Here is a 17093-nt window from a genome sequence, read left to right on the forward strand (position 1 = left end):
GTGCGCTGCTCTGCTCCTTTCATGGGAATCTGTCACCGTGGAGACGTGAAGGTGCTCCCTCCCTGCCAGAGTCGGGGGAGACGGCAGCACATCCCACTGGACCAAATCCATCCTCAGAATTACACCAGTTGACTCTTCATGATGAGATAATCAGACACCTGGAGCTTAATGTGACACCGTGTTACACGACAAGTATACTGTACCTGCTTGTAATTTAAAAGGATATACTGAAATAAAAACATTAGAAACACACTTATAAAAATAGATTTGATATTGGCATTAAACCATAAGTAACCATAAGTGAATATATAAAGTCTTTAAAGTAAATCTGTAAAGCATTTTATATAAATGTCCATTATTTGGTAATTAATAGCCTACCATTCAATAATAATGGCACTATTCTAAACACTTTTTATGGGATCCCTTTGTCCCAGGATGAATGTTTTCCTGCAGTGGATTTTATGTTTCCAGAAGCAGCAACAAGTGTCAGATTTTTCTTTTCTACACGTTGGACCTGGGCCTGCAGTGCAGAATGGGACCAATGTGAGTCCAATATACACTCTCCTTTCAGCTCTGTTTTAGTCTCCACTTACTTGTGAGGGGAATAACTCCGCTAATCCACATTTACTAGCTAGTTGCTTACTTATTTTAATGTTACATTATGTAACTTGGGTTACGTAACAAACATACTTATTTGAAGCCAAACCATGATCTTTTACTAAACATAACCATGTAGATTTGTTGCATCTTTGTTTTGTTTTGTTTCAATTCACAACGTTAACCCCGTGTTTAAAACTGTGACCATTATCTGGGAGAAAATATGTTTCCCTTGAAATGTAGGCTAATTGACAATGCAGTTTAGTTGTATTGGAACTAGGGCTGTCAAAGTTAACCCGATAGTAAGTTTTAGTTGTAACGCCATTCACTTATTTAACGCAACTTACGATTTTTTAGGGTACATCCTGCGGGTACCCACAAGTCTCCCCTTTACGGACATGCACACTTTATGATAAACACATGCAGTTTTGGTCAAGTCAGCACACTGACACACTGACAGCTGTTGTTGCCTGTTGGGCTGCAGTTTGCCATGTTATGACTTGAGCATATTTTTTATGCTAAATGCAGTACCTGTGAGGATTTCTGGACAATGCTTGTCATTGTTTTGTGTTGTTAATTGATTTCCAATAATATAAATTTATATATACATACATTTGCATAAAGCAAGCGTATTTTCCCACTCCCATGTTGATAAGAGTATTAAATACTTGACAGATCTCCCTTTAAGGTACATTTTGTTTTTGATTTGCGATTTATTTTTTGATTAATCGCGATTAAATATTCTAATCGACTGACAGCCCTAATGGGAACGTAATTATTAGGAGACCGAGTTACAATCTGATAATGACAGAGATGAAATGTACTTCTGATGATAAATGACTGCTGATATATTTGGTTTTATGGAGACAGGATGTTGCTCACGTCACATCATTATATTAAGGCGGCTCATGTTAGATAATCAATAGCATTTCCTGGGTGTTGTTTTATTTGCCCATGTTTTCCCACTCCTCCCCTCTTCTAGGAATACGCTGGCCGGCCTAATCACAGGAACCGACCCAGGCTGGAGGTGCATGCCTTTGCACATGGCAGCACAAATTAAAATGTCTCCTGCCGCCCGCCTCTCTAATTCCCTGGCACTATGCCCTGGCCTGTCCCACGAATTACAACCAGACCTCTCCATATGGTGCAGCCAGCATGGGGCAGGCCAGCTTATTGACATGAGCTCCTCCCTGAACTCTCTAAGTCAATAACTGAGTAGCTCAGAACACACACATGTGGCCATCCACCGAGTGCTAACTCCATAACATTATTAGGAGTAAAGGGGCTTGGATAGTATCAGCAGGATTTTTTGTCCCTTATCAAAAGGAGACTACCACTCGATACCAAAACACTTACGTATATACAGAGAAAGAATCAAGACTTTATCCAATCCTGGACCGTTTAATCCCCCTCAAGCTACACTGTGTGATTTTTAGGGGGGGTCTCTTGGTCATTCCCAAGTCTAGACTGAAAACAAAAAGAGACTGGACCTTGTCCACTGTGGCTCTTTTAAGCTAAATGTTATAGTCTTGCTCACAGCTAATGGTTTCAAAGAGTCGTCCTCTCCCAGATTATGATGTTTTCTCTTTCTTTTTCTCTGCTATTATCTCTATAATTAAGTATTATTATTAACCCTCAACCACCGAAAGAAGTATTGTTTTCTCATAGATGATGAGCGGTGATGGTTCAGATTATTTCCATTTAGAACCTTTATCAGTCTAGACATGGAAATTGTCCATTTTTTATAAAGTCATAGGTTGATGCTATTTTTGGTCTCATCAAAAGAGTTACTTTAAAAGGATTATGTAATATTACCATAGCAACAGCCAACAGTAGGTGTTAAGTAAGGGATAATGTACAGCAAGTCGGTCATTGTTGTGAAATAAACCCCGACAGGGCGATACCGGGGTCTTACATCAGCCTAAAGGGATTTATTTCACAACAATAACTGGTTAGTTGAACATTATCCCGCTTATTACATGGCTACTTAATTAAGAAATCAATAAATTGACACAAAAACATCCTTCAGAGTCTGACATCAGAACTGCGCCCATAGCAACAGTCTGCTATAAAGAAATAACAGACCGTAGAACACCGTGATTGACCAATCACAATAGAGTATTCAACAAAGCCGTGTAATACGACCTTATAACAGAAAAGCGGGATTGCAGTTAACAAAGGTCATTAAAACATTAAGAAAAGTGTATTAGGCAACAATTAGTAGTATTTGAGTTGTCTTGATGAGGGCAATAATAGAAAATAGGCTGATATGAGGAAGTCACAGACCAACCAACGATCAAACAGATGTAATATGACTCTAAACTGCATATATTCATGTATTTTGTTGTAAACGGAACATTTTTGACCAAACTGAGAACATTTTGTTTCAGTGTTTATGTCTATAACAAAACATAAACACATTTTATAGCCTCTTTATTCATATAAAACCTTCAAAAATAAAAGTTTAGACAGTAAATTTCAGGATGAAAGAAGTGAGGGGAGGTTTCAGACGGAGCATTTCAGCTTAAATAATTGATAACTTGAAATAAAAATGCGAGAGTGTTTACCACAACAAAGCTCAGACAACACAAAAATCTTTTGGTTACTGAAAAGATGAAAAAAGAATGTATGCTATAAATGTGAAAAAAGAGGGTTTTGGTTGCCACTTCCTTTGCTTTGTTCTCTGCTGCTTCTCAGCTCTGTGCAGATGAAGTAATTAGCTAAATAAAAACGCTCTAGCTGTGGCTCTTTCTGCTTGAAACACTAGTTGGAATATTTCTCTTATGGCAAACTTGCATTGATAAAACGATAAGCTAAATTTCCGATATGTAAATTCAAAAGGACATAGTAGAGTAAATGTGCTGTAGTAAGGGACAGCCCAGAGGCCCAACAGACATCCCCAAACCAACAATGATGTTGTTGTTGACTCCATTATCAGAGGACAAATCTTTGACCGCAACGGAGATGGGACAGATCCTGCGGTTGGAGTACAGAAGCGGACTGCCTCCACCTGAAAACTCACTGCCAGACTTTTTACAAACACACATGCTGCTCTGTTAGGATCAGCGATCAGTGTTTGTCAGCCGCACTGAGTGTTGTTGATGGTGTTGTTTTCAAATGTCCTGCTGACGCTTGGTTCTCGCCCACATGTACCCTGGATGCAGATTATTACGCCGGGGCTCAGGTTACCGATATGTTCCTGGATAAAACGTAAACAAGCGTGAAACACCTTATGACACGCATGAGTAGAGGGGACACAGAATCTAATACACTAATGCATAATTTCATCAGCGCGTTGAATGACCCACCGCTACACCTTTTCCCATTCCCTGCCATTGATGAGTAACACTTTAAAACCCATGACTTGTAGCAAGGTAAAGCCAACCTGTAATGAATACTAATGTGTGTCCTTTCACTAAATAAAACTGACATTTTGATGACAACAAACCAGCTATTTCTGGCAAATTCAGCATTTGTTCGGATGAACAGCTCTCTCAATGGAAAACCAGAGAACCACAACTCATAGCTGTCGGTCATGAAAACATCCTGGAGCAGCTCCATCCACAAGAGAGTGGAGACAATCTTTGTGGGCTTGTGGGTATTAAGTTGGGACTTAAACATGTAAATGGGCGCTATTGTTCCAAAACCAGAAAATGTACTGTACCACGAGCCACAACCCAGCAAGTACAGTCACAGCATCCTGTTGTTTCTAGTCTCCGTGGAAGTGTACAGCTGTGATCTGTTTAGAGGGATTAAACCTGCAGTAGGCAGAATGTTTTAGGCATCATTCGGCAAAAATCCCATAATAACCTTTCAGCATGTTGTAATTCAAGTGTTCTGAGAGATAACTAGACTACTGCTCCTCCTCATGGCTCTGTTTTCATGCTTTAAAAAATCTAGCCCATGACGGGAGACTTTGACCAATCACAGGTCATTTCAGAGAGAGAGAGTGTTCCTATTGGCTGTTCATTCAACGAAAGCAGCTGTCAATCACTTGCGAACTCCGATCAAACGCTCAAACTAGGCAGCGCTGATTAAATATGAATTAATATTCTGTTACTGTAATGCCTATTTCTTGCATAAAATGTTTTCAGAAACATCTTGTAGTGTACTGTTTAGCTGTAAAATGATAAAGTTTGCTCCGGCTGGTGGGCGGGTGTTGGGTATTTCCTAACTGTTCTCAACATAACTGCCGGATCACAAGCTTTCTCATTTTACAGCTAAATAGTACACTACAAGATGATTCTGAAAACATTTTATGCAAGAAATAGGCATTACAGTAACAGAATATTGATTCATATTTGATCAGTACTGCCTAGTTTGACTGTTTGATTGGAGTTTGCGAGTGATTAACAGCTGCTCAGAGACGGCAAGGCTCCAGCTCGGCTCTTACTGCTTGTTTTCCTCCGGTCTGTGAAATCTTGCAGATGCCATTTGGAGCATAGGAGGACACCGGAGGACACAGACGCACATGATTTTTTTCAGATTATCTGTCTCATTCACTACTGTCAGGATATAGTGACCGTTTTATAAAAATAACTTTTTTTTAATCATATTTGCTCCATTTCTACCCACTGCTGCTTTAAGAATTCAGTGTTAATTTATTTTTTTTGTCTCTCTTGTACAAGAAAAGTGAATTTAAAAAAGAAAGCATATTTAAAATCAGGGTTCTTTCCATTTAAGTGAATCAGTGGAATAATCTACACATGATAAACAGGAAATATTCAGCTAGTTACAGTACTGTAGCTACAGTAAGATAGATTTAACAAATACTGTAACATGCATCTTTCCCTAAAGCGCTTTGGAATGTCTTACTTTTTTCCTTTCTGCTCGTTACACTTTTATTTTTGTAGATTATTCATTTTATGCGGTTTAGTTTTCTTTCCTTTTATTGTCTTTTTAGCTGTTTAAATACATTTCATGCTTTATGCAAACCTTTATGTTTGAAAGATGCTAAACAAACAAACCTGCCTCACCTAACTCTTTCTTTCTTCTGTCTGTTGACGTTTTACTTTGTCCATATCTTTGACTTCTTTTCCTCTTTTCTTTCCCTCTTTGTCCTCTTGTATAATTTTACCATAGAAACTTCAGTGTTTACATCCTGTGTGCCTTTCAAGAAGACCTTGTTTATCCTTGAGAGTGCCGGTGAGTGACTCTCTTACTATCATTCTGGAGGAAATACCACGAGTCGCGTGCCAGTCGCAGCTTACCGCAAACCCAAGCTGGGTGGAGAGGGGCATTTTTCATATAAATCATGGAAAATGGCTGTGAGCGAGGCCATTGCCAGGCTGCGTGAGCGGCCATAAATAGACTCCCATTGCATGTAGTAACAGCTTTGAGCAACACAAAGGCAGACTGTAGTAACCATTGCCTGTGGTATTGCTGGGAAAACGGGGCTCTTATTTTTTCTGTGCATTGCCGAGTTAGTCATGAGATATTACCGGGCTGTCAAGTTCAATCCACGAAGCATCAGAAGTCAACCTTTTAATTTCAAATGCTTCAAATTCCCTGAATTTTCACTTCAGTCCTCTCCTTCCAGAGGGCTTGACAGTATGACAGAAAACTCCGTTAATAAACCCCACTTCAGATGTCAGAGACCGGCGGCTCTGACACACTTTGGTCTTCAACAAAACACTTACATCACATGACATAAATGGAGCTCTCTGGGATATATATCTGGTGCTGCGATGATGGATACTTAAATAACGTCAGAGGTGCTTAAAGAGGGCTCCTTGAGCAAGAAATTGTGACAGTACAAAGGCTGCAAGGAGCAAAGACTGATGTGGAATGTAACTAACCTGGAAGCTGAAGTCATATGGGGCTAATCGGTTCCAGTGATGCATAAATTACAGATGAAGGAACAGTGATAGTCAGCGGCACGGTCAGAGACAGTAAAGATAAAAAGAGAGAGAGAATCAGATCAGTATGTGTGTGTGTGTCCTGCCTGTTGGGCGTCTTATCAGTGCTGCTGGAGAGGTCAAGTCAGGACACAAATCACCCCCCTCTCCAAGTCTCCACTCACAACAGTTGAGCTACATCTGTTTCTCCTTTACTCTCTCTGTCTCTCCACGTCTTTCCCTTTTCCCACTCATGAGGTGTGTTGTTTCACAGTGACGTTTGTTGACCCAATAGTGGAGTTGCTTTGGTACAGGATGACATGATGGTGTGTAACGGAGCACACCTTATCATCTGATCAGTGGCATGCACAGGCTTTCTGTAGGGCAGGGAGGAAGACAAGGTGGTACCTCTATGGTGCTCAGGGGAAGGCAGGCTTATGGTTAGGGTTATGGTTTGTAATCCCAAGGTCACATTAGATTAGCACTTGAGCCAACCACAGAAGCACTTGGAATTACCAAAAGGGCACTCGCACTAATCAAAGGGTCACTTGGGCTTACTATAGGAGCACTATAGCTCACAGCAACCATAAAGGTACTTGAGCCAACCACAGAGGCATGTGGAAAAAATGTGAGCTCTTGGGACAACTACAAGGTCTTACTAGTGGGGCACTTAGGTCAATTAGAGGGGCACTTGAGCCATCTGGAGGGCACTTATGCCAACCAGAAGGACATTGGGGCCAACAAGGAGACCACTTTGGCCAACTAGAAATGCCAACCAGAGGGTCACTGAAGCAGCACTTGAGCTTACCAAAGGAGCAGTTGGAGCAACCAAAATGGCACTTGAGCTGGAAGAACCCTTGGGCCAACCAAAGGGACACTGGGCTCATTTAGAGGGGCACATAGGCCAACCAGAAAGGCATTGCGGCCAACAAGAAGGTCAAATTGGCCAACCAGAGGAACATTTGGGACAACCAGGGGGGTACTAGAACCAACCAGAGTTGTGTGCTAACAAACTATGGGCACTTGTGTTTACCAGTGGGGCACTTCAGCCAACCAGAGGAGTTCTTACCCCAAGGGGCATGTGAGCAAACTATGGGCCACTTGGGCCAACTTTGTACGGGCACTTGGGTTGACTGAGCAGTCATGCAGTACACACAGATCGCATATCACTGCATTTGATGTTTTAAGACATTAGTCTCATTCTGGATCCAGCAACAAAATTTGATGTCTTTGTAATCCAAACTAATTATTTTTTTTGATTTGCAATGCTATGATGCAGTTATGACCCTTCTCTTCATTGGACCTTCAGGTAAAATATAATTTGTCATCAAACAAGACTATGAGTATAGGTATAACAAACAGGTAAACATATTAAAACATGTATGAACTGACTAACAAATGAGAATAATATGTTAACTTCTGCTCTGCAGTGCAGCCGGCGGGCTCAGCTGATGCTGGTGACCACCCATGGGTCTGTCATTCACATCGGCACTTCACTAGTTACAGGCCCCATTGCTTGGTCTCTTTTGGGCCCAAAGTCTCTCTGAGACTTATTTGTTTCACCTACAGAGCCCTGGAGACACACCTCCAACACCCACACGCACACACAACTGTGCATGCTCAGGCTTGCATGATAGCTGGAAAAGATAAGTATGATAAAGTACAGTAGATACAGTAAGTCTCAAAATGCTTTTGTTTTTTTCTCTGTGTGTTTTCCTCTTTAAATCGGTTCAGTTCAGTCCCCTTGAAATATGTTTTGTTACATAATCAAATCCTTATTAATGTTTTTTTCTAGCCTATTCACACAGTCAGAGTCCAATAGAATTCAGACTGAAAATTGAAAGATGTTTTATATAAAGCTCTTACATCAAAATAGAAGACTAATCTGGCAGTGTTACTGACATGATTGGATTCGGTCCCGGATGTGATTGATTCTGTTTGGATGAGCTTTTTTCATCCAGGCTAATTATTTATATTCTTTTTTTTTTTGTTTACTTAAAAGTGTACTGACCTGATGTACACTACTTAGCCCTTAACACATTACACTTTAGATGACCAAAAAATTGGCTTGACTATAATGCACAGCAGATGTTCCTTGTTGTTTTAGTGATTATCATTAAATACAACAGATCCATTCATCCATTATCTGTAACCGCTTATGACAGTGCTAACCACTACAACACCTTTATTTAATTCTAACTTTTATTTCATTCAAAACACTTATGCTTTAGTTGTATACAACTCACTTTAAGACCTTTGTAAATGATTTTCCTATTTTCAGGAGTTATATTACAGTGTGAAAGTATTAACAGCCAAGTACGTACCAGGAAGTGGCTGACTTGACTGATACTGCCACAGTATTCTAGTATTGAGAGTCTTGTGTTTGCAAATATTGACTCAACTGTCCTGCTAAGGGAAAGTCAAAAATGTATAAAGAGTTCTTTTTTATATCCCTGCCTCATATCAAAATGCTGCACATTTTATTTTGTCTTTAATTCAATTTGTGGCCACAAGGAAATATAACTGTGGAGGGAAATGTGAAAACACAAATGCAGCAGAGTGTGAACTCCATGGCATATTACTCTGTCCTCACCGCGTCTGTGTCCTGACATGGCCCCAGCAGTCTAACCACATTTTGCCTCCTCGCACCCAGGGGAACATAAGGATCGCATATGCCTTTGGCAGGAGTCCACACCCACATTCCTCAGCTATGTGCTCACAAGCGTCCTCGCTGGCCCCCTCTCTCTCCCTCCCACTTCGCTCTGACACCAAAACTTTGGCCCACATTGCTGTGCACTGTAAAGAGATGCAAACACCACTTTTTTTTCCCCTGGACACAGGGGGAGGTGAAACATAGTGTGCCACTTCTTGAACTAAACTCTCCTCAAAATGCTAGTGCCTTAACTGACCTGTTATGCATGCAGTTTCTGGGATGGGATTCATTTTTGCTGCTACTCATTTCACAGAAATTTTCTTCGGTGTGAAATTCAGGCCCGTAGGAACGAGCAGGAGAAGAAAAAATGTTAAAGTAAGACAAAGATTCGAGCACTGGAACGAGTCTAGACTTCTTAACTTCTCAACTTCTTAAGAACCCATCTTAGCCAGGGGCCTTTTTATGAGACTGGTCCCCGGTGGCTTGTCTAGTTAAAGGTTATCTTTTACTCACAGCTCAAAGTCAAAGACACTGGGGCCAGAGAGGCTGTGCAGTTTGCTGTCTGGGGTGACTGGGTTCAGTGGTAGGGGGTGCATGGTGCGGAATGTGGCTGTAAGGAAAAGCCAGGAAGAATCATTGTAGGGAAGAAATGAGACGCCAGAACTGGGAGTGCAGCACACAAGTAGAGAATTTTCTGTCTTTTATAAACCTCTGCACATGGCTTAAATCTCCTGTTCTGGGATCCTTTATCCTCCTGTGACAATGCCTTCCAGTTGTGATGTGTTGGCACTGCATGGAAGACAAAAGCGGGAAATATTCTTAATTTTACTCTGAATTTCAGGTTGATGGCTGACAATTTATAATAGCTTTTGTCATCTAGTTCCTGACTGTTTTCTATTCCAAACATAACCAGTGCTACATTATGTCAAATCCTACTACACTTTGCTAATAACCCTCTGTAACTTTACTAGATGTCTTGTCAAGTACTGTAGGTCTTGTAACACTACATGAGTCACTTTGACCTGGAAATGTCAGCTGGCTTTTTAGTTGGAATAAAAATGTGACCTCAGGCCAGACAGCCTCAGGCAATCATCTCCTGCAAAGCCATTCTCCAGTTTAGGTATTAGGGTGCACTACTCAGTGCTGAAAGAAGAAAAGGGATGTACCAGATTGGTAAGGAAACAATAATTTATGCACCTAAATTAGTGACTGACTACTCTGGAGGGAGGTATCACTAGTAGTGGCTAATATTATGACACCCTTTAAAGGTCCCATATCATGCTCATTTTCAGGTTCATACTTGTATTTTGTGTTTCTACTAGAACATGTTTACATGCTGTAATGTTCGAAAAAAAACTTTATTTTCCTCCTACTGTCTTTCTGAATATACCTTTATTTACCCTCTGTCTGAAACACTCCGTTTTAGTGCATTTCAACGGAATTGCGTTGCTAGGCAACAGTTTGGGTCCATGTTTACTTCCTGTGAGCTGATGTTATTTACATACACTACAACAGGAAATAAACTGGGACACATTTAGACTGTTTATGTTTAAAACCGTGTAATGATCTATACATTGTATATTTGTGAAATCACAAATGAACATAAGTCCTAACGGCTTGTTTCAAACGCACAATTTATGAATACGGGCTGTGTGTGTTTCTCCGTATATTGAGCGTTTTGATAGTTTAACAGTATTTATATAGTACTTCAACATGCGTTATAAAATAAAAGACCTGAAAATCTCACTTTTTACAATAAGGGACCTTTAAGCTAGTAGCTATGGGTTAAAGGTGACATATCATGCTTATTTCCAGGTTCATATTTATATTTTAGTTTCTACTAGAACATGTTAACATGCTTCAATATAAAAAAAGCCCACAATATTTTCTCATACTGTCTGTTTGAATATACCTGTATTCATCCTCTGTCTGAAACGCTCCGTTTTAGCACCTGTCTCTTTAAGAGCCCCACCCAAAAAAAGCCCAGTCTGCTCTGATTGGCTTGCAAGAAAAATATTTTGCACCTTTGCAAAGGTAAGCTGTGGTTGATATATTCTAATGAGCCAGCGTGTAACATAGGAAGGGGAGCCAAATCTGAATAGCTTGTTGAATCACATGTTTTCTGATCCAGGCAGCCCACAAAAAACTGACTGGGTTGTCTTATTTCACAGTTTGTGGGTTGGTAGGCACTCCATATACCCAAGTGTACGTGCACAAACACTGAAAAAGTGTTCATGATATGTCCCCTTTATTTAAAAAAAAGAGTAGCCATAACATATTAGCTTATCTGATTTTCTAAGTTTAAACAAGCCAAATTAGCCTCCAGATACTTTTTTGTCATGATTATGTATAGGCTACATGTATTGGAAAATGTAATCATTATTCTTGCATTAGATGTATTTCAAACTGTTGTTTTGCCATTCAAATTTCCCACCTAGCTTACTTCTATTCTGAAAAATAAGTTATGGTGTTTTAGACAACCAGGCAGATTACTTCTACAACAAAATACTGTAAGCTCAATAGTCCACCAGCTTTCCATCTCATCTCCCAGCCTGCTTCAGCAAATGGTGACAGATTATGTCTGCCTGGAGAGCAGCTCTCTCTCTTGATCGTGTTTGTACCGAACCAAAACTCCAAGGTGCTGATATCAACTTATTGTTGAATGACAAATCTGACACATCTTTAACACAGAAGTACATTTATTCAGGTCTTAATACATTAATATTGAACGAGTTACATATTCTTATTGATTGCAAATCACACAGCACAATTCCAATTTATTCCTGTATATAAGTTCAATGTAACAGATTTGTATTTTAAAATATGTAATGGGAACTCTTCCTCTTGTCACGAGGAGCACTTTGTTATAAAATGTAAGTAAAAGTGCAATATCTTTCTACTCATAAAATTACAAAAAATTGGTCCAGAATCTGCGTTCTGAGCAGGACTTCTCCGACAGACTAAATCTTATGTTTTCCATTTTAAAAATGCAATATATCTTTCCATTTTTTTTTTTCAATAATTTGCTTTTTGATGCTATTTTCTAAAAACTGTAGCTACATACAAGAAATACAACATTGTCAGTTTACAAAAGCTTAGCATATTAATCACTGCATCATCTATTTTTCTAAATAAACTTCATTTTTTTCCCATATAACTATCTGGAACATAGAGTTTTGACAACAACGACACCATAATATCTCACAGCGCTATGTTACAATAAAATATCTCTGTCATAAGTTCAAAGAAAAGGAAAATAGCAACATAAAATTAAGGAATACAATGCATAGATTCAATCATTTCAAAATGTAGAGATATAATTTACTTAGTACAGCTCTTTTACTTTTAGAGTGAATCCTGTGACACTGACTACATGGATTCATTACAGTTTATCCTGACTTGAGTGACCGGCACAAATATATATAATTCTGAACATATCACATGATAAAAATGCTAAATATATCACTTTGACTTCAAAGGCAAATTTGGCTATAGTACACTGTGGCATGTTTGGGTAAGAAAAGGCAACACCTGGCACCAAAGCCAAACAGCAGCTTCTTTAACGGCCTTTTGAAATGTTAAGTCATTTTACTCTTCTAAAACCTGCCCCGCTCCCCGGCTTTCTGAAAAATCTACGTCAGCGGTGTCAGATCATGTGCTGTTACTGATCCGGAGTATGCAAGTTTTCATTTTAACCAAAACCTCAATTAAAGAGCTTTCCCCCCGTGGTTGGAGGTGAACTCATTAGTAGTATGACTTAAATAAAAACCTGCATACAACACAAGATCAGACACGCGCTGACATATATGTGATTTCTGGATAAATCACGCAATAAACACCAATGTAGAATAGGCAGTTTTAGTTTGTCTTTCAGCCACCGAACCAGTCGACTTCATTAGAAGCAGTCGTGTTTACAGACGCCATCTTCACAAAGGTAGCCACGGTCTTGTACACTATTTTGTGACTCTGCATATTAAGTCACTGACAGGCTGACAAGCTCAATGTTAGTACAGCGACGAGTGGGAAAAGCAAGTCAGAAAAATGCAAATATACATGCTAGATAAAATACTTAACACTTAGTGGCGCTTTTCAGGGGCGAAAAATAATCGAAATAGACTTGTTATTAAGAAGATGAAGTCACATGTTAACTTTATCAAATATTTAAAAAGACGTGGAGATGGGTAGAGGTAGGAGGGGCGGTAAAGCTGATCCTACTGATAGCATCAGACGGCTCTTTTGGACCAAAAGGAATCATACTGTACTAATTTAAATCAGTCACGCTAACCTTTTGAGAATTTTTTTTCTGAAACTGAACAGGGGACAGGCTGGTTCCTCACAGTGTCTTTAATGACAATCTCTAGCAGGTGTTAGACTATGAGAATATCTTTTATCCACCAACCTGCCTTGACCTCTTAACATTCACATAGCGGCGAAGCGTTCAGGAACAACAAGAATCTACAGTTTCTTCTTGACTTCGAACAAAAAAAAAGTGAAAGCAGGGAACTGAAAATAAAGAATTCACTGTACTTTTCTTCAAGACTGCTGGATTTGAATATCTTCTGGACCGTAGACATTTACAATATAAAACCCTTCAAGCCTGCAGTCGATATCTACTTTTTTAGGCACAATAAATAGGCCTCTGTGGTATTAAGGTTCAGAGTGACGAAGGACTCAGAACAATATTCTGATGTCTGAGTGCACGTTATGCACCAGCATAAAATCTATATTAACCACAAATAATTTAGGTCTCAAATATATACTAAATCCAGTAAACATCTACTACATCATTTTAATATACATTCTTAATGTATGTACAATAAATCAGAAAGTGTGTTACCATTTTACAGCCTGACTGAAGAGAAACCTCGAGCACAGACCTATCCACTCGACGTGTGTTTAAAAGAATCGGATCCAGTTTTCAACGTGAGCTCATTTCTGCTGCCTTCCGCTCTGTAAACACTATTTACAGTCTTAGAAAATACACTAAGAGGCCTGATTTTACAAACTGTGTGATGCCATTATGTACATATCAGGCAATAACAAAGTGAGTTATTATGTAACATCATCCGAGGATCCCTTGAGAAGTCTCTCACATTACATCATGTCAGTCCACAAACCCATGAGCCAGATTACCTTCATAATTCGTCCGTAGTGGTAATCAATTATCACCACTCTGTACATACAAAGAGTTTGATTGTGGAAACACAGTAAACATCATGGTGTGAGTTTGTGCACTTCTACAGATTGTGCTGCTGCTGCTGATGATGATGAGATGTAGTTGGCAGTTGCAAAAGTGGCAGACACGACCGCTGTATAGTAACTGCAACCTTGGTGAGTAAACCAGAGAGGTGTGTTTCAGTTTGGCTCTTACGTTAAGGCAAAATGTTTGGCACTTGGTTTGTACAAATGATTTGATATTTCAAAAATAATTCAGATTTCATCGTCACCAGTTCAGGGGCTCTGATGGAGATGCTGATCACGACCAGTCTCAGTCTGCTGAAATGATCCAAAGAGTATTTTTGAAACAGAAATGTTGTTGGGTTGAGGATTAAACATCCTAAGATACACTTTTTTTTTGTCTCAGATGAGTTCTGATTGTGCCTTTTACCAAACAGCAACAGCACCACAGTTTCTACCCTGACACCCAGCTGTGTGTGGTGGTCTTCACTCCATGAGAGAAACCTTGTTGGGTCACCATTGGCTCAAAGTTGAAGTCCAGGACGTCCCCGTCCATCAGAGTGTCATGGAGGACCGTCTCCATGTCGAACTCAAACTTCTCGATGGACATGTCGTCCAGGTCGCTGGGCAGCTTCTCCGGGTGCATGGGCTGCTGCAGGCCCGGTCGGCCGTACCCGTTGGTGTTGAGCGGGCAGAAGCCACCGGGCATGCCTCCTGCGCTGAGGTGGCTGGAGAGGCCATAAGGCATCTGCATAGGATTTTTGGCTGCTGGCAAACGCGTGGAACCCCCGCTGTGGCTCAGGGACATGAGCAAGCGGCCGTTCATAGCCGATGACGTGGCCGTGGCTTGGCTGTGCACATTGTGGGGGTGACTGTGAGAGAGACCGTGTGGATGACCGTTTACTCCTCCCATGAGTTTAGCTGCGTGCTGGCTGCTGCTGTATGGCGGCAGCATACAGCTTCCACTGGACTGAGACACCACCGTGTCCACTGACGGCATGAGCTCTCCGTGCTGGTCTGCATCCGACGTCAGCAGCTCCTTCAGAAGCCCCGCCGGACAGCTGTACGGGCCCAGACTGGGCCCGAAGTTGGGCTTACTCTCTGACAGCGTCTGCAGCGGCATGGACGACAGGGCGTTCATTCCCGCTTGGCCGTACACACACTTGCGGTACTCCTGCTGAGGCTGCGGGACCATGCTGGGGGAGCTGTAAGCGGGGTACCCGGGGCTGGGCTGCATCATCGGAGAGGGGGGAGGACTGGGAGGAACAGGGGGTCGTCGCCCCTCCTCCAACCTGAGAGTTGTTGGGCGAGAGCAAGTTCAGGTTGTCCAGAAGGTTCTCCATGACGTTCTCAGAGCTGTGCCCCAGAGAGCCCGTCATCTCCGTGAGACTGGGCAGCGTGGCTGTCATCTTGGCCCCGGGGGCTCCCGGGTAGCCCATATGCACGTCCGCCTCCCCGAGGTCGTCCTCGGGCATGAAGGGTGAGAGGCGGCCGCTCAGAGTGCTGGCGTTGGAGCTGGTACGGGGCCTGAAGCTGTTCCACGCATCAAAGTCGTCGTTGCTGTGGGAGTTGGGGCTGCCAGGCCACTTGGAGTAGGAGCCGGGACTGTCGGCGCCTCCGTCAGGGCCGCCCTGCAGGGACAGCTGTGGGGAGACAAGGAGACTCTCAGTGTACCATAGACAGACTGTATGTGCCAGAGACAGTCAGTGTAACATGTGTTTTGGGCAGAAACCATTGGCAATAACACACAGGGGTGGATGGTAGGCTACTAAAAATATATAATACAAAAGTATTCTATCAATAACGTCATAATATCTTGAGAACGGCTATTCAAAGGATGTTTACAGACATGACAACTTTAAGACAAAATAAGAAAATTAGTTAGAAGTGTGGATATGACTACCAAACAATCTTATTAGAGATGTCCGATACCATTTTTTCCATCCGAATACTGATTCCGATATCTGAACTTAAAGTATCGGCTGATACTGAGTACTCATCCAATACCAGCGTGATAAAAAAAAGAAATAAGTAATTATTATTATTATTATTATTATTTAACAGCTGTTCACTACACTACTAAAGTTTCCTCGCTCTTACTACCATTCCACTCTCCACTAGCATCGCACTGTTGTTGTTGTTTAGAATATAAAATCCCTTATGATGCCTGGTCTTTATCATCATACATTATGTTGACATATGAACCAGCTCAGCTTTTAGAACTCAAAATCATAATCATTTATGAAAACATTTAGCAAAATCAGCTTCTTTTGTTTTCTAAAACAACATTGTGCCAACCATTCACCTTTTCGTAAATTCTAAAATAATAATTAAATATTGGCGATGACGGAGCACAAAAGCTGGATTCTTGATTTATTTACCTTCTTCTTAGCTGCTCTTCCTCTGCTCTTAGCAAACTTGCTGTTGTTGTTGTCCATGGAGGCTGCCCTGCGTCGCGGCGACTTGCCGCTCTTCCCGCCCTCCGGGTTCAGCATCCACCACGAGCTCTTCCCCGTCCCCTCATTCTGGACGCGAATAAAGCGGCTGTGCAGCGACAGGTTGTGTCTGATGGAGTTCTGGAGGAGAGAGAGGAAGAGAGACGCTGGGTGAGGTGAGGAGTAGACAAACAGAGAGAGATTTGTGTTTGCCCTTTTCTCCAAACACCACAGATCTGCTTTGGCATACAAGTGCAAATCCACCCGTACAAAAAACACATCTGGCTCGACAGCTGACTTACAGGAGAGAAAGGGGAGATTTTAAGGTCACTCAACAATCTAATGCCATGTGCAATTCAAAGACAACAAACACACACAATAGATAGTCAATAC

General features: G+C 41.2%; 1 protein-coding gene across 1 annotated transcript in view; it reads right to left on the bottom strand.

The window, feature by feature from the left end:
- Positions 1-11768: 11768 nt before the first annotated feature.
- foxo1a (forkhead box O1 a) overlaps positions 11769-17093 on the bottom strand; it is a 28698-nt gene continuing 23373 nt past the window's right edge. Inside the window, 3 exon segments of the mRNA XM_037774375.1 lie at positions 11769-15514; positions 15516-15908; positions 16647-16841. Of these exon segments, the coding sequence (XP_037630303.1) occupies positions 14720-15514; positions 15516-15908; positions 16647-16841 (1383 nt within the window). The 3' untranslated portion in view covers positions 11769-14719.

Source organism: Sebastes umbrosus, chromosome 7, assembly GCF_015220745.1.
Source record: "Sebastes umbrosus isolate fSebUmb1 chromosome 7, fSebUmb1.pri, whole genome shotgun sequence".
Classification (NCBI taxonomy): Eukaryota; Metazoa; Chordata; class Actinopteri; order Perciformes; family Sebastidae; genus Sebastes; species Sebastes umbrosus.